The sequence below is a fragment of the Vulpes lagopus genome, chromosome 10, assembly GCF_018345385.1.
Source record: "Vulpes lagopus strain Blue_001 chromosome 10, ASM1834538v1, whole genome shotgun sequence".
Taxonomy (NCBI): domain Eukaryota; kingdom Metazoa; phylum Chordata; class Mammalia; order Carnivora; family Canidae; genus Vulpes; species Vulpes lagopus.
Window position 1 is genome coordinate 31,470,607 of NC_054833.1, and position 22,818 is coordinate 31,493,424.

The 22,818-nt window shown below is 45.3% G+C and overlaps 1 protein-coding gene across 1 annotated transcript in view; it reads right to left on the reverse strand.

Annotated features, from left to right (window-relative positions):
* BARX2 (BARX homeobox 2) overlaps positions 1 to 22,591 on the reverse strand; it is a 73,731-nt gene extending 51,140 nt beyond the window's left edge. Inside the window, exon 1 of the mRNA XM_041771780.1 lies at positions 22,061 to 22,591. Within this exon, the coding sequence (XP_041627714.1) occupies positions 22,061 to 22,247 (187 nt within the window). The 5' untranslated portion in view covers positions 22,248 to 22,591. The remainder of the gene's footprint in view (positions 1 to 22,060) is intronic.
* Positions 22,592 to 22,818: the final 227 nt, after the last annotated feature.

Genomic DNA, 22,818 nt, shown 5'->3' on the forward strand with positions numbered 1-22,818 from the left:
GCACATCTTCTTTAACCACTGCTCTATTGATGGACACTTGAGATGCTCGCATAGTTTAGCTATTGTAACTAAAGCTGCAATAAACATAGGGGTGTGTGTATCCCTCTGAATTAGTGGTTTTTTATACTCTTTAAGAAAATAGCCATTAGTGGAACTACTGGATCACATGGTAGTTCTATTTTTAATTTTTTGAGGAACCTCCCTACTGTCTTCCACAGGGATGGCACCAGTTTGCATTCCCACCCAAGGCACACGAGGGTTCCTCTTTCTCCACATCCTCACCGACACCTGGTATTTCCAGTGTCTTTGATTTTAGCCATTCTGACAGGTGTGAGGTATAAACTCACTCTAGTTTTTAATGCAGACATTGTATATTTTTTATAAACTCGCTTAAAATCTGATTTGTATAAAATCTGAAAAAAAAAAATCACAGCCGTCTGTATCATTTCCTGTGCACAAAAAGAGGCAAGCGAGTTCATTAATAATCTTATTTCCAAACGGGTCACACTCTGAAATGATGCTGTGAACATTTTAGGGCATCTTCCAATAACTGCCAGTATGGGACGGATCCTTTCATGCAAAGATGTTTAATACCAGTTTTAGGGAGACCCAGGTGGCTCAGTGGTTGAGCATCTGCCTTCAGCACAGGTCGTGATCCCAGGGTCCTCGGATCGAGTCCCACGTGGGGTTCCCTACAGTGAGCCTGCTTCTCCCTCTGCCTCTCTCTCTGTGTCTCTCATGAATAAATAAATAAATTTTTTAAAATACCAGTTTTATATCTCAGGTGACTTAATTCTTTCAGTTTCTTCATGCTTTTCACCCCTCAAACTTCTAAAAGGCCTTGCAATTACTCTGATCATCAACTTTATGGGACATGAAGGTGGCAAGAACGGCAAGTCTCTATGATATGGGAGGTTAAGGAAGAAAGGAATGAAAAAAAAAAAAAAGGAAGAAAGGAATGGATGTTGTGCAACAGCAGATTGTAAAGCTCCCTGAGCCACACTGGAGCCTTACTGGTGATTCCACCAGCCTTTCTTCTGGGGCGTCACAGGGCTAAAGGTTCAGGGGCTGTGGTCTTATGAGGCGTAGTCATTGTCTACAACTGCAAGTTCCAATCCCATGTCCCGTAGCACGTGGTGTCCTCATCAAATTCCAGCATATTCTATTACTCCCATTCCCTTTTCATGTTTAAGCCGTTGTGAGGAGTTGCTATGCACTGTTTAACAGCTGCCACAGAGCAACTCTGCCCCCGGCCCAGGAGGTTACACTTTCGTCTTGTAGATTAACTTGAAATGAACCATTATCCCTCGTGGGGGGGGGAAGTACAATCAATATGAACTTAGGGAATTAAAAAAAAAAAAAGACAAAAAACAAAAAACAGCACCAGACTCTTTAATATAAAGAAGAAGGGCTTAGTTTAAGGATTCGCACACTGGAGCAGCCAACTCCAGATACTAAAGTCCCTTAGCCAGGTGTGGCAAGCTGCATATTACAAATTCTTAGGACCACCACCCAAAAAGTGGATCTGGGGAGGAGGAGCTTCATCTGAAACTGCAGAGGTAGGATCAGGATGGTCTCTAGATGGCGGAAGAGCAACTGCGTGGAGAAGGCAGGGAGAAGGTGATCGAGAGAAAAATATATGGCCCATAAGATGAGTGCAGGAAGGAAACTCCAGACAGACAAATCTCAATGGGTTCAGTAAGCTTTAGTAAGGTTCAAAGCACACTGTTGTCAGGACCTACTCAGTGCCCACACTATGCTAGGTGCTAGGGACACAAAGATGGATGAGGCCCAATTCTTGCCCAATGGAAGCTCACAGCCCCAGAGGAGAGACGGTCAAATAAACCAAAAATTTCAATCCAGTATATTGGCTAAGCCAGGTGCTGCTGGAGGGTGGAGGAAGCAACCAGCTGGTGTGTGACACCGCTGAGGGCATGGGCATGCTGTGCATCCAGCAGGCTCCGTGACCTCGGACTTTCTGCAGATGCATTCCCTGGTTTCTGAGGCAGAAACATCAGGACACATGTAGGAGGCGTATACATATGTATATTTATTTCAATGATACATATACACATAAAATACGTGTGTGTGTGTTTGTGTGTATGTATTTTAAATTTATTTCAGAGGTGAATTCCTTCATCCATGTAAGATTCAGGAGATTAACTCAGTGTCTAGAGCAAAGGCAGGAGCACTGGTGCTATTACACACCCATTTCCCAGCCGAGGAGGGAGAGGATGAGGAAAGTACAGCAGCTTGCCTGGCCACCAGCTCAGGCTGCACAGTGTGTCCCCAAGTCCCATTGCCTTCCTGCACCCTGCTTTTTTTTTTTTTTTAAGGTTTTATTTATTTATTCAGGAGACACACAGAGAGAGAGAGAGAGAGAGAGAGGCAGACACAGGCAGAGGGAGAAGCAGGCTCCATGCAGCAGGCCTGATGCGGGACTCGATCCGGGGACCTGGACCCAGTCGATCGATCACGCCCTGGGCCCAAGGCAGGCGCTCCCCGGCTGGGCCCCCCAGGTGCCCCTTTCCTGTGCCCTTCCTAAAGCCGACCTTAAGCTTTCGGGGGAGATCCCACCCCGCCCCCGAGCCCCTGGCAAAGGCAGGGCTCAGCCACCCAGGAAGATTAGAGGGCGCATTTCTTCCACGCTGGCCCGTGGCTATTTCAGGAAGGGGCCGAGGGAGCTGCGCAGGGCACCGAGGGCCGCGACCGCAGGGCCGTGACCGCAGGAAATTCCAGGACCATGAGCCTCGGGCCCAGCCCCAACGCAGCAGCTCGCGCCCTGAGCCGGGTCTAACCCAACCGCCGCTGGAGGCCTCGCAAGGCTGCCGCCTCCTAGGAGGGAAGGCGCAGGGCAGGATCGTGGCCCAGGATGGTGGCCGAGCTGAGGATGAGGTGGCCGTGCCAGGATTTGCTTCAAGCTCCTGTGCTCCTCCTCGGGCACCCGGATGGCGTGTGAGCCGCGGGATCAAGAAAGACTGTAGGGGACAGACAGCAGGCCCCGGGCTCAGGGACCCCTTCTCCCGGGCGCACAGTGGCCAGGGGACTGGAAACCCCAGCCTCACCGTCACTGATGGCTTCACTGGCGATTTCACTTCTTAAACGATGCTGAATAAGTCAAGATGCACCAGAGCAAAAAAGAGGACGGCGACAAGACGTCGCTGGTTTCTAATTTGCAAGCGGAACTACAGGTTCATGTAGCTGTTCTAGAGAAGCCGGAGTTCAGAGGCACAGCAGGCCCCGCTGTGATCCTCGGTTAAGTAATTTAATTACTCTGGGCTTGGTCCTCTTTCCACTCAAAAACAGCGGAGTAGACTATAAATTCCTTTAAAAAAAAAAAAAAAAGATTTTACTCCCTGCGGGAAGCCTGATGTGAGACTCGATCCCAGGACCCCAGGATCACGCCCTGAGCTGAAGGCAGAAGAAGCTCAACTGTTGAGCCACCCAGGAGTCTCTGGACTGTAGATTCTTAACCTGTTCTAAATCTCTGTGCCTTTGCCCAATTCTGCAGATAATTTCAAAAACTCTTAAGGACTACCTCTTTTAAGTTGAAAACTGTTCAAATCAAACATCTCTTTTCTAGTCTCCACATAAACAGGGCTGGGATGAAGGCCACCTCACCTCCCTAACTGCACTATTTGGTGTTCATTGCTCTGGATGGCAAAAGCTTATTTAATGTTTCATTTAGAGAAAAAAACACTTCACATTCTAGTTAAAATTATTGAGTATTTTCAACCACTAATTTTATTTGAATATATATAAGACCTCTACCATAAAATTGGACAGACTTAATTTCCAGTGATTTTTTTTCTTTTACAATAAATGCTTCAATTCATTTAGAAAATCAACTATACAAGTCACTGTCAATTCTGGAATAAAGTCAACCAAAAAAGCAATTAAAAATAAATCCATTGAGGGATCCCTGGGTGGCGCAGTGGTTTGGCGCTTGCCTTTGGCCCAGGGCGCGATCCTGGAGACCCGGGATCGAATCCCACATCGGGCTCCCAGTGCATGGAGCCTGCTTCTCCCTCTGCCTATGTCTCTGCCTCTCTCTCTCTGTGTGTGACTATCATAAATAAATAAAAATTAAAAAAAATTTTTTAAAAAAATAATAAATCCATTGAATATGCAGCCTATGTCCCCAAATTAAAAACACCTACCTGTGCAAAAACTAGACATGACCAGTGTCATTAAACTATAAGACTATCTTTTTCATAAGAAAACTATTCAAGTGAGTCCTCTTGACCACTGGTTTTTAGAAAAGGCATTTAACACGGATGTTCACAGGAACAGTACCTCTGGGGGGCCTGGCTGGCTCAGTTGGTGGAGCATGTGACTCTTGATCTCAGGGCTGTGAGTTCGAGCACCACACTGGGTGTAGAGATGACTTAAAACTAAATCCTCCAAAAAAAAAAAAAAAGGCAACAATATCTCTCATGAGAACTAGACACAATCCAAAAATCCATGGATAGAATGGATAAATATATTTATACACCAGATAGCATACAGGCCTGAAAAGCTAAACAACCTGCAGCTACATGTAACACACACGAACCCCGGGGAAGGCAAGGCTACACGAGAACACAAGCCACCAAAAATACACACAGCACGCTTGCATTTTATATCAAGTTCAAAAATGAACGAAGCTAAGCAATCTCTGATTTAGGGATACAAACATATGGTCAAACTACAGAGAAAAGCAGGGCGTGAACAGGGAATTGAGATGCTGGTTACCCCTGGTGGAGGAAAAGAAGGGGGCAGTGCAGGGAGGGGCTCCGGGTAGCTGCAGAAGAAAGGTCCTCTCCTTCAACTGAGGCGCAGGTATACAGGCGTTCCCTGCACTGCTATTCTTTTTTTTTTTTTTTTAAGATTTTATTTATTTTAGAGAGAGAGAGAGAGAGAACACAGAGGGAACAGCAGAGGGAGAGGGAGAAGCGGAGAGCCCCACGTGGGGCACGATCCCAGGATCCCAGGATCATGACCTGAGCTGAAGGCAGATGCTCAACCCCCTGAGCCCCCCAGCGTCCCTGCACTGTTAATCGTTATATCTGCACACACATTGTATAAACAGTTTCATCTACTTACATTTAATTTTTTCCAATAGTAACAATAAGATAAAATTTAGTTAAACTATATCCATCCTGGAACAGTACCTAAGGCAGTAAAGCATAAGGAGTCAAGTACTGAACTGCGTCCATCCTGAGCTCACCTTGCAAATACGGACACTAACAGATTCCCTAGGTCTTCAGCCATGGAAGAGTTACACCGTTCCTTGGGGGGAAATATGGCCTAATCATTCCACAGACAGTTGGACAGTGTGGAAATAAAGAACTAGGTAAGGAAAACCAAATAAGTCATAATAAAAGAAAATCAGAATAAAAAAAATACTGCTTACGATCTATTCTGTACCCAGCATTGCTTTTAAAAATAAGAAATTCGGGGCATCTGGCTGGCTCAGTTGGTGGAGTAGATAACTCTTTTTTTAAAAAAATATTTATTTATTTAAATAATCTCTACACCTAACATGAGGCTCAAACTCACAACCCTGACATCAAAAGTTGCTCACTCCTCTGACTTGAGCAGCCAGGCACTCTGAGCATGTGACTCGGTCTCAGGGCTGTGAGTTCAGGCTGTAGAGATTACTCAAAAATAAAATCTTTTTAAAAAAATTTAAATGAAGGGCAGCCCAGGTGGCTCAGCGGTTTAGCGCCACCTTTGCTCCAGGGCGGAATCCTGGAGACCCGGGATCGAGTCCCACACCGGGCTCCCTGCATGGAGCCTGCTTCTCCCTCTGCCTGTGTCTCTGCCTCTCTCTCCCTCTGTATCTCTAATAAATAAATACAAATCTTAAAAAAGAACAAAACAAACAAAATTTTTTAATGAAAAATAAATAAATAGGGGCACCTAGGTGGCTCAGAGGTTGAGCATCTGCCTTCAGTTCAGGGCATGATCCTGGGGTCCTGGGATCGAGTCCCACATCAGGCTCCCCGCAGGGGGTCTGCTTCTCCCTCTGCCTGTGTCTCTGCCCGCCCCGGTCTCTCATGAATAAATAATTAAAATCTTTTTAAAAATAAATAAATAAGAAAAAATAAAAATAAATTTTTCAAGAGTCTAAGCTCCAAATTAAGCAAAAGAGTTCCTTATATGTGACAAAGTTGAGATTTTTTCTTCTGCTCCTCCACTCATATTTGATTGGTTTTTGTCACTCTCTATATTAGCATTGCAGAAATCAGAGATAACCCCCTAAAGTAGTTAATCTCTATACCACCTAAAATGCGATTTCCTCTCCTCTGCATACTGTGCCACCCAAGATGAGGTCTATCTCTCCCCTTCTGTTTTTTATGTGCAAAGAATAATAGTCTCTCATAGGATTGTGGTAGGAATTAAATAAATTCATGTAAGGCATTCAGGGCAGTACCTGGTATACAGTAAGTATGAAATAAGGGTTTGCTGTTAAATTTATTTTGGTTTTTATATTTATTTTGGTTTTTATTGCGATTTTTGCCCTTTTGTCAAATTCATCTCCATTTGGAGTGAGAAATCAAGGTAGCATATACCACACATGCTTCTCTTTGAGGTCGAATTTTACCTACCAACATCAATGATTTCTTCCTTTTGAGTTAACGTACTCTCCAGTGCACACACCCCTCACCAAGTCCATTCTAGTGACGGGACAACATCTGAAGGATTCTCAGCTCAGTGGCTGGATAAACACAACAATGGGTAGGAAGTTATCACAAGTCAGACTCATTTCACATGTCCCACTTCCCAATGGGCTTCATCAGCTCCCAGGCTGCCTGGGACACCAGAAGCCTCACCCTAACCCAAGTGCCTAAAACAAAATAAGAGTGCACGGAGGCACCAGGAGAATCAAGCTTCGTCCTTCTTGAAAGGCCTGGTAGCCCCAGACCCTGAACAGTTGAAAATTCCAAAGGCATATACACATGTGCGTGCATTTCCACGGCAGAATGTGTGACCACAACCGAGTGCTCTATCCAGCCATGCAAACCCTCCCGGGTGGGGCTGTGCTGATATAATTGCATAACTTGTATTATTATTGCTATTATTTCCAGGGACAGACCAGAAGCTAAAGTCAAATAAGCATATCAAATGTCACCCAAACCTGAAACTGAAAAAGGTCATTAATTCTGACGCTCCCAACCTCTTCTAACTTGTCACCCTCAGATTTCCTCGGGGAAAACTAGTTGAGGGTTGGGACAGCAAAGAGAAAAGTCTCCCAAATTCAGCTGAATACCAACCACTTTTTGGTCAATATTTTTAATCCCTCTCTCAGTGCAGAAAAATCTTGTGTTATGCCCAGAAAGGTTCAGAAATTCATCCTTAGTTCCAAGAGCCTTGTTTCGATTTAAGAGAGTCCCTGCAAAATTCCCCACTGAACTCCTACTTTCAAGGCCACACAGACATCACAGGATGACAACAGAACCCTGGTCTGTGATGAATCAAAGGAGGTATTCTGCGGCCTAGAATAACTAGGACGACGTCATCTGTTGTGGCTCAGAAATAACCTTATTACCCAACCGAGGAACCTGCCTGCAGTAGTCTAGTTCCAGGGCCTGCAGACTTGTCCTGTGAAGGGCCAGACCCTAAGTAGTTTAGGTTTCGTGGGCCACAATGTCTCTGCTGGAACCGCCCCCCTCTGCGGTTGCCCTATGAAAGCCACCAAACACGGTGTATAAGCAACTCCCAACCAACCTCACGGACACCAGTATCTGGACCTCGTGCAATTTTCATGGGTCACAAAATATTATTCTTCTTTTGTTTTCTTTTCTTCCATTTACAAATGTAAACACCATGCTTAGCTCACAGCAGTAGAAAAACAGGTGGTAGGCCAGATTTGGCCCGCCTCTGGTCTGGCTGTCTAGAAAAACTCAGTAGTGTACGTTCTTACCCCGAAAGAGAGGCAGTGAAGAGCCCAAGAGAGGTTCTCTGACAGGATTTCTTTCCACTTTGAACTCGGCTCCCACGCGGCCTCCTTACATCAAGGACACGCGATTGCCTGCCTGGCGCTGCACGCATACGATTACTGTATTATCATATAATAATAGTGATCTTTTGTGACCCAGGATGATGAAATTCTTTAACACATCATTAATATATATGATAATTAGGCAACAAGTGCGGCTGGGTGGACCACTGCCCAACCAGAAATCATCAGCTGTCAGTGATGAGGAACGCCTCTGGTAATAAGCAGGTACTCACAGGGCAATTTCCAAAATGAAATATTCCATTCTCGTTTTTAAATCTGTTTTCCTTCTGGGGACAGCACATGCTGCACGAGTGTCGGAGGACCCAAGCTTCAGGCTTCAGGGGTATAACCTGTTTCCTGACCCCTGACTCTTCTTTCCCCACTTGCCCACATTCCTTCCCACACCCTGCCTCCCACCCCTCCCCTATTTCTACTTAATCCTCTCCTACAGGGTTACAAATGCATTCACACTGCTCTGAATTCATAGTTTTAAGAGAATATTCTCAACAAGCTGCCAAAAATCCCTGTCTCAAACTTGAGTCCCATTCCAACAATGGTCCTGAGGAATTTAGGGAACCAGGTGAGCCCTCTCTATGCACATCTGTCCCACCCCCACGGTGGCCATGATGACACACCAACCTGTCCTATTCTCCCCTGCTTCCACTTGGCCCCCCCCCACCCGCCACCGAACCTCGATGATGTCACTAGACATTGCTTGTAGGAATCAGCATTGTACATGGTGGGACAGAGGTACTGCCCTGTGCACTGGGCCTTCCTTCACACCATGGAAGAGGAAATCTCCTCATCAAGAGAATTTTTCTCGCCCTATGGAGGGGATTCACCCATGAAAGTATTTCATTAGCAGATTTTGGACCTCCTAAGATACCAGTGCCTAGCTGAGAAACAATTCCAGGGGAAGTCCACGCAAAACCCTTGTCCACGCAGCTCCTTCAGCACCACAGCCACCAGTACCACTTCGAATGCCACCTTAAACTAGCCCCGTGAGCAATTTAAAAGCTGTAAAACAGGGGCTTTATTTGGAACTCCCTGTGAATCACAGACCCGATAATGTACTAGGACAACTGTTTCCCAACCTGCTACCTTTTCCACATCACCAATTTAAAAAGATCACAGCTGAATTATTTTCCTCTCTCAGTACGCTGAAATAAGAGAAGAATATTCATATTCTCTTGTACAAGAAAAGACCATCCCTAACTGTACTCTTCAAAGAAGAAAAGAATTTAAACTTGTGGAGAAATTATGCCATTTTTCTGAAACAGTTCTTGGGATACACAGCTGCATGATGAAACATTTCCTACGGGTAACTAATCCGAGCTAACTCTCGTAAAAAAATAAAGTAACAAAGCACATTTTGTGACGATGTCGTGTTGACCTGTTTGCACCGCTCATTTAGGAATTTACAAAATTCTGAATTCATATCATAAAACAGGAAAGTGGGGGAATCAAACATACCTATTCATGAAGACTTGAACTTGGCTCACAGACCACCCAGGTTGCGAGAGGCCTTCAGAGGCAGTTAGTGCAATGACATAACTCACAAGAATGCCCTGGAGTGAAGTGGGTTTTTTTTTTTTAAAGATATTTCATTTTTCTTGAGTTTAATTTATCAAGAATAGTGACCTTTCTCTAAAAGGCTGTGCTCCAGTCAACCAAGATGCGGTTATGATTATAAGATTATTATTTTTAATAGAAGCTATCAATTACTGAGTACTTACGTGCCAGGAACTATGCTAAGAGCTTTATATGCATTATCTCATTTAACCTGCATGACTAACCCTATTAGGCAGATAATATTATCTTCCTTTTATAGATGAAGAAGTTGAGTGTCAGAGAGGTTAAGTGACTTGCCTAAGGTCAGACAAACAATAAAATGCACACAAACCCAGTACCATCTGAGGCAAAATCCATCCACTAGGATCATTCCATGAAACAGGTTCCTATATTTGAGTCGTGCCATTCAAATTACATCAATCTCACCATTAACCTGGTATCTACACTACAGTGGGTCCCAAACTTGACTTTGCATTATAAACATTACAATCTCTTTCTAAAAACAGAGATTCCCAGAACCCACTCCAGCTCCACAACATATAATGTGGAAGCAAATCAGTCTCTTAACCTTTTAAATGATGCCAAACAAGTACACAGATTTTTTTTCTCCCACTAAACTTAACAGTATTGCTTTTTTTTTTTTTAACTTAACAGTATTTCATGAAAAATATTCCAAGTCTTAACTCTCCAGGCAATTGGCTGCCATTTCATCGTTAAGCATATTTTCTCTGGTTCACAATAATGGATGGATGGAGATGGATGGATGGATGGATGGGAACTCCATCCTTGACCCTCAGAGAAAAGCTTTATTTAGAGAACCACAGCTCATGGAAGCAGTGTGACCAAAGCAGCCTTAGGCCTGTCACACCAATAAGGACACTGACACCCAGGAGCAAGGAGATGGGTTCAGAATCACATGGCCAGGAGGCAGTAGGTCCACGATCTCACTTCCTCCAAAGACAGTGTACCCTTCTTAGAATTCGTCTAGAATCATCCAGAGCCCCAAATAACCATAGGAAAGGACTGACTGGCACATGCTAAGTGACTGTAAATATGTGCAAAGGACTTATTAACAGGTGCAAATTAAGTTCCTTCATGTTCATCGGACCCTGCTGGACACACAGTATGGACCCTCCACGGAAAGGGCCAGACTTGACTTCTAATTTGCATACTTTCATATGATTATACATTATACGGAACTTTATACTAAAAGACACAGACCTGAGTTCCAACCTCAACTCTCCCACCTACTCACACGACCTTGTTGCCACTTCTTTGCCCGGGAGCAGTTTCCCTTTTCTCACCCAAAGAGTCGTGATCACAACCACTGTTTCCTTAACTTACATGCCTCACGTAGGCAAGCACCTGGAGTCGGCCACAGGCTTGCCATCTAAAATTATTATGTTTCTTTTGCGGTTACCTAAAAAGTGAAATGCACTCTGCTTGCGCAGCTAATTGTTCCAAGTGCCAAGGCTCAATGTCCCAGTTTAAAAACAAAACAAAACAAAACCAGCCTCCATAGAACGTTCCTTTACGCTGTGCTTTCTAAACTGAGGATTGAAAACATGCTTCCAAGATACACAGCTGTCTAACGTGCTAAGAGCAATAATGAGTTGCCATGATATCCAGGGATAACAAAATTAACAACATCCTCCAAAACAATCTCCTCTGGGGTGATTTACCAATTATTTTAATAAAATGTTCAGTCATGAGAAGAAAAGGACTTGGACTGGAAACGAAGTGAAATATATTCTCCTCTCTCTGTCCTTTGGTAAAACTTGCTAAAAAAAAAAAACAAAAACAAAAAAAAACCAAAAAAACTGACCGTAAATTTTCTAAGTCCCTGCCTGTTTTCTCCCAAGTCGTTCCAAACAGAAGATCCAAGGTGGATCTATCAGATTTGTTGCCAGAGAACAGATTTCATGGGTTGCAAGAACAAGTCTTTCTGCATTTTATCTTACTTAGAGAGTTGCACGGCAGCTCTTTGGAACTTTTCTTCGTAATGTTTTCTCCACTCACAGCCTCCAGCCCAGCTAGCCCATTTTATGAGGAATAAGATTTCACTGAAAAGATCCAGAAGGTTGACTGAGCAGGACAGAGTGAGAATTTCAGTCCGTCCGATTTCCTCCAGCCACTGTGTGCATCTACATGGGTCAGATGAATATCAAACTTGCTCCTGCAACTCATGAGACTCTGTTCACTGGCAACAAATCTGACAGATCCACCGTCCCTTCAGTCATGTCCAATTTGGCCACAATCCTCTAGATGTGGTCATTAATTCCTGCTGACCGTGGCTGCCACTGCCGAGCACTGAACAAAGCTCTGTGACACCGGCTGCAGATGGTCTGGGTGGGACGCGGGCTTGGATTTATTTGCTTTCTGTATGTACAGTTGACTTCTGAACAATATGGGGCTTGGGGTGTACTCAAAAATCACTGTTCAACTTTTGACTCCCTCCACCCCAGAACTTAACTACCAATAGCTACGGCTGACCAGAAGCCTCTCCAGTGACATAAACGGTTAACACGTATTTTGCATTCTGCAAGCAAGCAGGCTAGGGGAAAGAAAATGTCACGAAGAAAATCATAAGGAAGAAAACAATAACGGAGTGCTGAACTGTATTTATCCAAAAAAAATTAAAAATCCCTGCATAAGTGGACCTGTGCAATTCAAATTTGTACTATTCCAGGCTCTGCTGTGCTCAGGCTGAGAGGGGTGGTCTAGGAGGGGAGCACGTTGGCCTGCTCTCCACTGCAGTTTCACCGACATGGACGAGCACCTGCCCTCTAAAGGGATGCAGAAGGATAAAGCTCCCAAAGGCTACCTTTGGGTCAAAATGCCTTAAAGCATTATTTCTAAATTGGAACTATCTTTTTCAGCAAGAAGAGAAGGGTCTTTGGCTGATAAGATCGACTGAGCAGAGCATCTCTACCACGATGTCATGGTAGAGGAACGCGGTCTAGGTTAACTTCTCCAAACCACAGGATGGCCCGTTATTGTCTATCTGTGGGATTTCCACGGCAACGGTGCTCATCCCTTCCTAACAAGCCCTGCTACCCCACATCGAAGTTTTCCCACAAAATCACGGGTCCAACACACAAGGGAGATCTCAGCCAGTTTCTATGTCAACACCAACATGACTCTTCTCGACTAATAAGGGGCATTTTAACATTTGTAGATTCTTTCCTATTCCCAGCTGTCCCTAGACAATTTTTTTTAAGTTAAATTATCAAAAGCCAGGGGTGGTTTTTCATCTCAGCAAATATACACAAAAGCCAAGACGCAGTAAGAGCCAACTTGTGTGTTTAAAACATCATGAAAAGGGTAAAAACCTAATGACTCTTGTGTGCATGATTCCTGATGCAGATCTGGAGTAAACAAACACTTCACGGAGCAATCCCCTTCTCAGAGACCGTTTACTCATATGCCAAAGTATTACTTGAGGGAACAGCAGCTATGCTGGTGATAAATAGTGTCCCCATCGAGCCAGGGGGGTAAGTGAGATCCAAAAGCCAATTACAGCAGCTACCGTGGTTGTTTTAGAGAGGGTTGCACACATGCGTCTAATTATAAAGCCGTCCATTTCCCCACTGTGAGGCTGCGTACAACAAGCCCCGTGTCCAAAAGCTTCTGTTTCGGGACAGAAGAGCCATCAAGGAGGCCACCAAACGTTCCACAAGATCAAGAGCTTTGTGACTCTGTGGGATCTCCCATCCTATCATTTTTCGTTACATCATGAAAAATTTCAAAGATACAGAAAATTACAAAGAATAATGTCATGAACACCGATACACTCATGACCAAGTGCTGTTAAGTCTTAATGCTTGGCCATGTTCACATCAAGCCTCCTCTTTTCCTCTTATTACACAGGAAAATAAAAACCTGTGGGTAGCCCTCCTCATCCCATACCCTTGCCTCCCGCAACAATATGCAATATTAGTTTGCATGTTTTCAAGCAGTATGTAAATAGTATTAGACTGTAAGTATCAGCCTAGAAATGTGTTTTTTTTCTCAATCCTATACTTCTGAAACTTATCCACAGACACACACACACGTAAAATATGGTTCTGGCTCATTCATTTGCTGCTTCATTCATTTTCATTACATAGAATTGCACTGCATGAAAGAGCACATGCAGCTGTATCCCTCTTCCTTCTGAAGGGTGGCTTGACTGTTTTAGATTTGTCACTACCTACCGCAAACAGCACAGACGTGACCATTTTTGTTGGTAAGATTTTATTTATTCATGAGAGACACAGAGAGAGGCAGAGACATAGGGAGAGGGAGAAGCAGGCTCCATGTGGGGAGCCTGATGCGGGACTCGATCCCAGGACCCCGGGGTCACACCCTGAGCCAAAGGCCGATGCTAAACCGCTGAGCCACCCGGGCATCCCAGAAATGAACATTCTTAAACGTATGTCCCTTTGCACACATACGACATCCTCTCAAGACGTCAACCCAGAGCCGGAGCTGCTGAGCTGCGCAGTAGGTGTGAGTCTGCAGCTTTCCTGGGTGTTGCCACACTGCCCTCCAAAGCAAATGTACCCAAAAAATATTCCCACCATCAGTGGATGAGAATGTCTATCGCTCTACATCACTGTCATCAATCAATACTGTCAGATTCTTTCATTTTTGCCTATCTGATGGGTGTGAAATAGTATCTCATTTTAATTTGTGTTTTCCTGACTCCCAGGGAGGCAGGCCATGCTTTCATCTTTACTGTCTCGATACTCATTTCTCTGAATTGCAAATTTCTCTACTTGCCTTCTTTCTTATTGCTTTGTAAGCAATCTTCATGTGTCCTGTGACTTTAGGAAAGTTACTTAATTTCTTGGCTTCCCAGGTGTGGCAATAATAATACCTACCTCCTAGGGATGATCTCTGGCTGATGGTAAAGCACTTAGTCCAGTGCCTATTACGTAATAGGCACTCAAAAAAAAAAAAAAAGCACTCCTGTTACTGTTACGAATGTGAAGAAGGGTTAAGGGTATTTCTAGCATTTCTCCCAAGTTTGTAGCTGCCTTTGGGATAAATACAGCAGGACTCAGGAAGAGGAGTCTCAGCAACTCTCTTGGCCCAGGTTCTCCCCCACCAACGAAGACATAATATCAGGACCCCGCTGTTTGTAAGCTACCTCAAGGGAACTGTACAAAGTCGATTCTCCTGGACATTGCGTAAACTAAACATCCACGTTATGCTTCCTTCAATCTGCAAGTGGCTGTGATCTCATCTGTGAAATGGCCATAATTCTGAATTTCAACCAAGGTTAAGTCACAGAGTGCAAACAACTCTGAGGAGACGGAAGTGGGTGGTGGAGGCCAGCAGGTGAATCAGTGTTAGGGACCAGCTGAGCCTTCCTGCGGTGGAAATACAGCTACAGCCTCCAAAGATCCCACCAAGCCCAAGACCACTCCATTTTCCCACACTTCATAAGCGATTCTTGAATTAAAAAAAAAAAAAGGCGAAAAGAAAATCATCACATGGCTTATAAGATTTTTTTTTAATAATAATAATAATAATGACATTGACATCCCCGAGGTGACAGGCAATTCCATCTGACGCACACTGTGGGAATTCCACACACCCCGATATACAGAAGAACATGTTCCTAAGGACATGCCGGTAAGCTAGAGGGATGCCACGTAAGCTTGTCTGCTTGGACTCTTAACATATTTAGTTTCGTGTGGAGATCCTCCCAGATTGGCTTCTATTCAGTCGTATCTTGACCTTGCCTTGGAGAAAGGCCATGTTCATCTTTATGAACTCTGCCAGTGGAGTCAGAAAGCATAGATCGCTGTGCTCCAGGCCTATCAAGTAGTCCTGACATCAGCTTCAACTGTGACTGGCAGGGTCCCTTTTCAGATGTACTTGCACATCATCTAACGTTCAGAATTCTCTCCCTCCGGATTCAATTTCAACTGGCACTGAAGAAACCAGAGACTTTCCTTTGCCACTGAAGAAGGAGGCCCTCTACCCCCCTATCTTCTCCAGGGCAATCATGTGTAAGAGTCAACTCTAGCCCAAACATAATTAGACCATCTTCTGATACCTATCTAGGAGCACTGCTTTCTTCCTTAAATGTGTGCCAAGTTTCCACTTTCAAGAAGTTAAATTGCCATATAAAAATGCCCCGGTGATGATGAGTAATTAGACACTGTAATGGAAAATTAACTGTGTTTTTATTTAGAGCATTAATTTTAACAAGACTTTTTTTTTTTCTAACTGCTATTAAGCTGCAATAAAAATAAATTAAATCCTCAGGGGTTGCGGAGGTTTTCTGGTAAAAGACAAACAAACAAAAACCTCTTCTTTCTGGAACCACTTATTTTGGTAATATCGCCAAGTTTGTGCAAGGCTCTGACCTGAACCCCGTTATGAATACGTCCTGATGGCAATTTTCATCCCGTCATCTGTGCTGTGGCGGAAGAAATAACCATTCCAATCTGAGAGGCCGCTGGAACAGAGGCAGGCACACAGGGCCTGTCGCAGGTGGGGAGCCTTCCCCCCGAATATCCCGCAGTGCCCTCCGATCTCCGTGTGCTGCACCCAGGGGAGCCCTCCGCGAGGAGGCTGGGAGAGTGGGGTTCGGCTCTGGGGCCACAAGAAACACACCTGCTGCACGAGACGGCATGTACGGCGGCATTCCCCAAGGAAGAATGTGGAAGGGGGCTGGAATCTGCCCATCTCATCCCAATCCCTGCGGCCCTCTCTGTTCCAGCCCTCTGGTCCCGCATTCCAGTTAAGAGGTCACTGACGGGTTCAGCCACAGGACCTGAGTGCCCTGCGCTCTGGAGCCGGCCCGAGGGGCCCGGGTGGCGGGGCTGGCGCCGCGACCCCCACCCAAGTTCACGGGCCTCCCACCAAGGAGGGACCCTCACGCAGATCGGGTGGCCTCCCTAGCTGTTCACCCCGGTTCCTCGCAGACCTCAAAATAAAGTGCAAGTGACACCTACCAATGCTTCTGGCTTGATGTCTACTCAGTCCTCCCCGGTGAACGCTGAATGCTGGGCCCCGGGATCCCTTGTTTTAAGGGGCTCCACGTGCATCTCAGTAAAATCGACCTTAGCCAGTTACTACCCGCAAAGTGACAAGAATTTGAGAAGCACCTTTACTCTTGCCCGTGCAGCCCGGCTGAAGGACACCGGGCGACACGCGAGGCTCGGATCCAGCAGCCTGGGAGTTGCAGGGAAACCTGCTTTTTCCTTTTTCCCCTATTCCTTCCTTCTGGGGGATTTTTATGTATTTATTTTTCAGTTTAATGCCTCCTTACGATTTACACAACCTTTTATAATCCTTACTCTTTTCCTATAGATCCGTGGGATTTTTTTCAACCTAACAATCTTTTCACTTGGATCCCCGGCGTGGGTACAGCGAGCAGCTCTATGCAGTCCACGCTCACCTCCCAAAGCACCTGCAATCCCGAGCCACAGCCCACAAGGACACGAGAGGCGGCCTTCGTAAGACAGGTACCAGGCCCCATTGGATGAGGTTGATGGGACAACGTGGCTGGTGATAACACCCCTTAGGTGGAGTTAAAACAGAAGATTCCATCTGGTGAGCAGAAGTATTAAATTGTCACAACGCCCCCCCCCCATCCCAACTCCGAACTGCCCAATATGTTCTAGAGAACAACAAAGAAGGGCTTGGCAGTGGTTGGACAGAGAAGTTTAGAGGAATTTTTAAAGTATCCCAACCATGAGTCAGGATTCAGAATAAACTTAAATGTCCTGAACTCGGTGCCATCACCAAGCAAGAATGAGTATCTGCTGAATGAAATTGTTGAATTAAATGATACTAAAGACTGTAGACACTTGGGGAGGCATTTTAACTTGCGGACTAAATTTCTTATCAGTTTCCCGTTGGTTAATAGGAACTCAGAACCGGAGAAGAAAGTGCTGATGAACTACAGTCACCACTTAAAAGGGACCCCTCAGCCTCTCTGTTTCACAAGGGAGTTATAAAATTTAAGGAGTAAATGAGACAACAGCTGACAAGGCCAAAAGAGCTCAGCTCCAAATATATTGTGACCCTGGAGGAGTCCTGTACGCTGTGCATCTCTCGACTTATTCACCCTCAGAATGGGAACAGGAGAAGCACTTATGAAGGATCGCTAATAAAAGCCCATCTGCCTCTGGCAGCAATACAAATGCCTGTTGATAATGATCATTCTCCCGGACCCCAGTTTACATTTTTCCATTAACATTCCAGTCCCCGACCCTCAGGTTCCCAAGATCCCGTGGGCTTTGGTCTCAGACTGACAGACCCTGCTGAGATTTGGGGAATCCCTGCTGCCAACTCCGTGAAGCAATAGCTGGCTGCCTACCTCCCAAAGAAGTCATTACACACGTCCCCACCTCATTTCATTTTTCACTGGGATGACACTCAATCTTTGTGATAAAAATGAACCCAAGGACACCACCCCAAAGAACGTGTTTCTCTTGAACCCACCAAAGGATAAAATGTTCTCAGCGCCACCTCTTAAAGATAAACACTCTTCCCCAAATGCCCCTTTTAATTGGCTGGTTGACTGTCCCTTGGGTGTGACTGCACGGATTTATCCCGGGTGTGTAACCAAGTTGGAAAAGCCTTGCTGATTTGCGAGTACCCTAACAAGAAGGACGGCAAGTGTATAGCGTGGACTGAAACTGCGTTTAAGCAACGATGTGACCCTAGCGCTTCACCAAAAAAAAAAAAAAGTACATTCTGCTTGGGGAGATGGGTCTGTGATCTCTGCAACCCCTTGCAGCTCTGTACCTCCACCGTTGGTTCTAGAAGACTGGCCACTGAAGATCACTGGGAGATCCCAGAGAACCATTCCACCAGACCAGGAGAAAGAAATTCGCCTCTAGGTTTCAGTGGATCAATTAAAAGCCATGTGTTGGTCACAGGCTATAAAATGTCCAAATATCTACGTTTGCCTCCCTCCCCTCCTCCACGTTCCCCGGCCAAAACACGCATGTGCAAGTCTAGGGTAATTCTAGGTTATAAGTATAAATAACTGTAATAAATTGTAAGTCCTGAGCACAGTAGGTTGGCTGGTCACCATCCTCAAGAAAACTCTTAGGATCAATTGTTCTATCCTCGTTTTTGTGAAGCAGGCTATTCATCTTTTCCAAACTCTGCTTGGTTTCTAAAGATCAAACTGAAAGGAGAGCCTTCAGAAATGACTCTGCCGGTGTCTCTGCACCGTACTCCATCCCGAGAAGCCAGACTTCTTCATGCGACTCTTCCACTGAGAAACGCTAATCACGACCAGAAAAATGAAATCATGCACTCGGGAGTTAAATCGGATTTAAGATAGTCTAAATTGCACCTCATTTTTGGCCTCTAATCACTGTCAGTGTTCTAATGTTGATGAGAGACTGTTAACTGATTTCTAAATGGCAATATATTTCCATTCTAAATGGGGAGGGCTATTACCAGATTTTAAAATAAAACTGTGTTACATGCTAAGTAAATTCTATACATATTTCACACCTCATCAGTGGTCCGAGTGACAAGTTTTGTTTTTTTTTTTTCAAATGGAGGCTCTCTTTGGGCTGGGTTTTTAAAATTTTATTTTCAATCTAATGACAAATGTTCCTTCAGTTTGGCTTCAAAGACTAGGATTCCCTTTCTCGCTGTCTACTGTTTCCCAAGCGCACCTCTTGGGGAACTTAAATAAATTTAGAGACAGCCTTCTAAGCCTAAAATTACTGCATTTGTAATAAGAAAGGGCTTGTTAAAACAAACAATTTTTTTTGAAGGTGAGTATTCCATCAAGGTTAGAGTGTCTAATAATAAATTACCGTCAGGTGATGATCTGCCAAATGAAAAATGTTTCCATTTCTCAGTTTACTTGAATACATGCTCTTCCCTCTGAGGAGATTCAGTACCATAAACTGACATTTGGGTCACTAAAGCTAAACACTGTGGACTGCTTAATTATATAGAGACTTTTTAAATGCTGTGGCTTTATATCCACCCCAATTTTATATACTTATTATGCAAGGTCGTAACTTTTTAAAAAAATCTTATTTCATTATTTTACCTGGCAAAGTTCACTTCTGGTAGTTAAATTTTAAAAAGAGCAGACGGAAGGATGAGAGAAAGTTTAGTAATTTTAATTCCAATGTATGCCATTCACTTGATCTGAAATGTTTATACATCAGTTCTACCAAAAGTGCTAAATATTTATCCCTATCCAGAAAAATATATATATATACATATATATATACAAAAAAACCCACACACAAAAAAGATATATATGTATACATAAAAACACACATACAGTGTATTGAATGTAGAATGCCAGCAACTTAATGCCATTTTTTAATTAATATAAAAGATTAAGTTTATCCAGTCTAAGATTTTTTGATCTTGAACATAACTGTTAAAAACAGCAAAAATGCTTTGAAAGTGTGGTATTTGCAAAACCCTTGAGAAGTCACTAATGGGATTCCCATGATCTAATACATGTAAGGCTTTAACTGTAATCGTAAACCCACTAAAGGCTTACGACCTGAAAGTATGGACTATTGTAGCCAGTTTTTATGGGTTTAATTCCGCTGGCAAATCCCAGTTTCTATATTTTAAATCTCAACTAGCACAAAATCACGACTTTTTCCAAAGAACACTCTAAAGAAAGTAAACACCGGAATGACAGGGCAAGAAAATCATTACCAACAACCACCCTTTCACCCAAACCATCAGTGAACTTCAAAAGCACAAGACCAAGCAAAACTTTTAGTTCGTGATACACGTGCAATTCACCCTTAACATTCTCAAAACTACATATGAATCATCTTATTTTCCTCTGACTTATTTCCCATACAAGATTCAGTGAAACAGAACTTACTCAGCCCCTATTGATGACTGGATCACTGTTTTCTGGGGTTATTTATTACTTTTTTTCTTTTTTTAGTATGTTTTTACTATGATCCAAATTGTATAACTGCTAAAAGCCAGGAAAATCTGCCTTCAGGTCAACGCGTAGCACAAAGGCCCTACAAATTTTGCTGGCCCTGCACTATACCTGGGTGCTCAGAATCGTTCTATTTTGTCTGAGGGTCCTGCAGGAATGCAATGTACTTAGCAGGGTACATTGCAATTTGTGATTAAATCCCCCCCCGCCCCCCCCCCCCCCGCCAAGAGGTTTGAGTTATCATACCAAATGATGACTTATGCTCAATACAAGACTCAGCCTACCTCCCCTATCCCATATATGTGCAAACTATTCGTTCAAGGGTTTATACATGCAAGGCCAGCACACAAATGTAAAAATATAAATATTAAGGATATCTACCTTATTTCTAAAGTGTCTTATTTGTTCCTCGCCTTATATAGTTTTTGATTCTTAAAATTCAATATTGCAAATCTTGTGATGGGCTGAATCAGGCCTAATTCCACCTTACAGATAAAATTTAATTTACAAAGACATAACTGAATATTGTATTTAATTTGTAAGCAAATACATGTGGAAACAACTTGGTTTCGAAAGAACTTTGCTGTATTTACATATATTATTCTCTGATTGTTCCACAGACAACCTCAAACCAAAAGAAAATAGAGGATTCTAAGCACTGTGCACCAGAAGCTTCTGGCTTGAAAGCTTCCAAAAAATATCTTTAAAAAAAAAAAAAAAACACTGCTAGCTCTTCACTCTACTTTTTCAACCTAAGTCGTAACAAAATTATTTATTTCAGGGCACGCGTGCAACAAACATAACCTCAAAGTTTCTTTTAGTTGGGAAATACTGAATTTTTACCTTTAGTTGAAAGCACAGCTGATAACTTATTTTTGATAAAAATTGCTTCAACTTTTTTTTTTCTTTCCTATACCTGCTTTTCAATAGCCTAAATCCTTCCAAAGCCAGGGCACTTTGAAACTTGGAGCTTCTCTTAACACACTCAAAGCTTAAAAAATAATAATAATAAAAAAAAACCTCTGGATTTACTTTCCACATAAACCTAGGACTTTCTCAGTGTGTTTATTAAATGTTGATCTTTCCCCAGCCGTCTTCGGCCCTCGCGGATAGAGAAAACCAGACGGGAAGAATGTTTTTATTGTTGTAACTGTTGTTTTTTCAGCCACTTAAAACAAAAGGGGGTGACCTCCCCTGCTTCGCACCGCAAGGCGACGGATTCCAGAGCTGCCGCCCCAGAGGACAGAGCCTTTCAAGTAAAAAGTTCAATGATTTCGGGATTCGGTCGAGAACCTGGGGGACACGACCGAGGGGCCTGCAGGCTCCCCAGAGGGGGCAAGGCCAGGTCGGACGCGCTGGCTCGAGGGGAGCTGCACCCCCGCTTTCTGCAACCGCGAGCTGGGCGCCGAACCGGGGCAAGTGTTGCAACTTTCTGCGCGGAAACCAGGGCTGCGCAGGGGAGCGGGAGCGCCCCCGGGGTCCCCGCCGCCGCCTCCAGTGCCCCGGCCCCGGGGAGCGAGCCCTGCGCCCCGCGCCCCGCGCCCCGCTGACCGCCCCCCCAGCCTCTCCCCTCCCCGCACCCCGACGGCGCGTCTCACCGGTGCAGGAATGCAGGGGCTTGGGGCGCACGACCAGCGACGGGCACACGGAGTAGAGGGAAAGTTTCTCAAAGTAGTCGCAGGTCTCCTTGGAGAGGATCTCGTCGATCATGAAGGTCTTGTAGCGCCGCCTGGCTGCTTTGAGCTGGCCGGGCGAGCTGAGCCGCAGCTCGGCGTGGCAGTGCATGGTGAGCGGGCGGCGCGGCGGCCGGGGCCTGACCCGCTCGTGGGCCGCGCGCGGGGGCAGGGCCGGGCTCCGAGGCGCGCGGAGGGGAGCGGGCACCGGGCGCGCCGGCCGCGCGTCTACACCCACCCGCGGGCCAGCATCCCCGCGGAGCCTTTCGGGGCCAGCGCAGCTGTCACTCGGCGCGCGCTTCCGCGGGGCCCGGGCCGAGCCGCGCCGAGGGGCGGCGGCGCCCACCCCGCCCGTGCCAGCGGCCGCCGACCTGCGCGCCTCGCGCCGCCTCGCCCGCCTCCCGCCTCGCCGCGTCTCGCGCTCCTCTGCCAGCGTCTCTATTTTAAGACGCTCGCTTCGGCTCTCCTCCCCGCCCCCCTCCCGGGACGCGCTCCAGGTGTGTGCGCCCAGGGTGCGCGCTCGGGGGTGCGCGCCGTGCGGGGAGCGCGCGCCGCCCCCGCCGCTCCCCCGGGACGCGACCCCGCGCACCTCCCGGCGGGGCCGCGCCCGCAGCCCGGGGGGGCTGGAAGGAAGCCGCGTCCGTGCCCAGGCGCCCCGAGGCCCCGTGCGTCTCCGCCCCCCG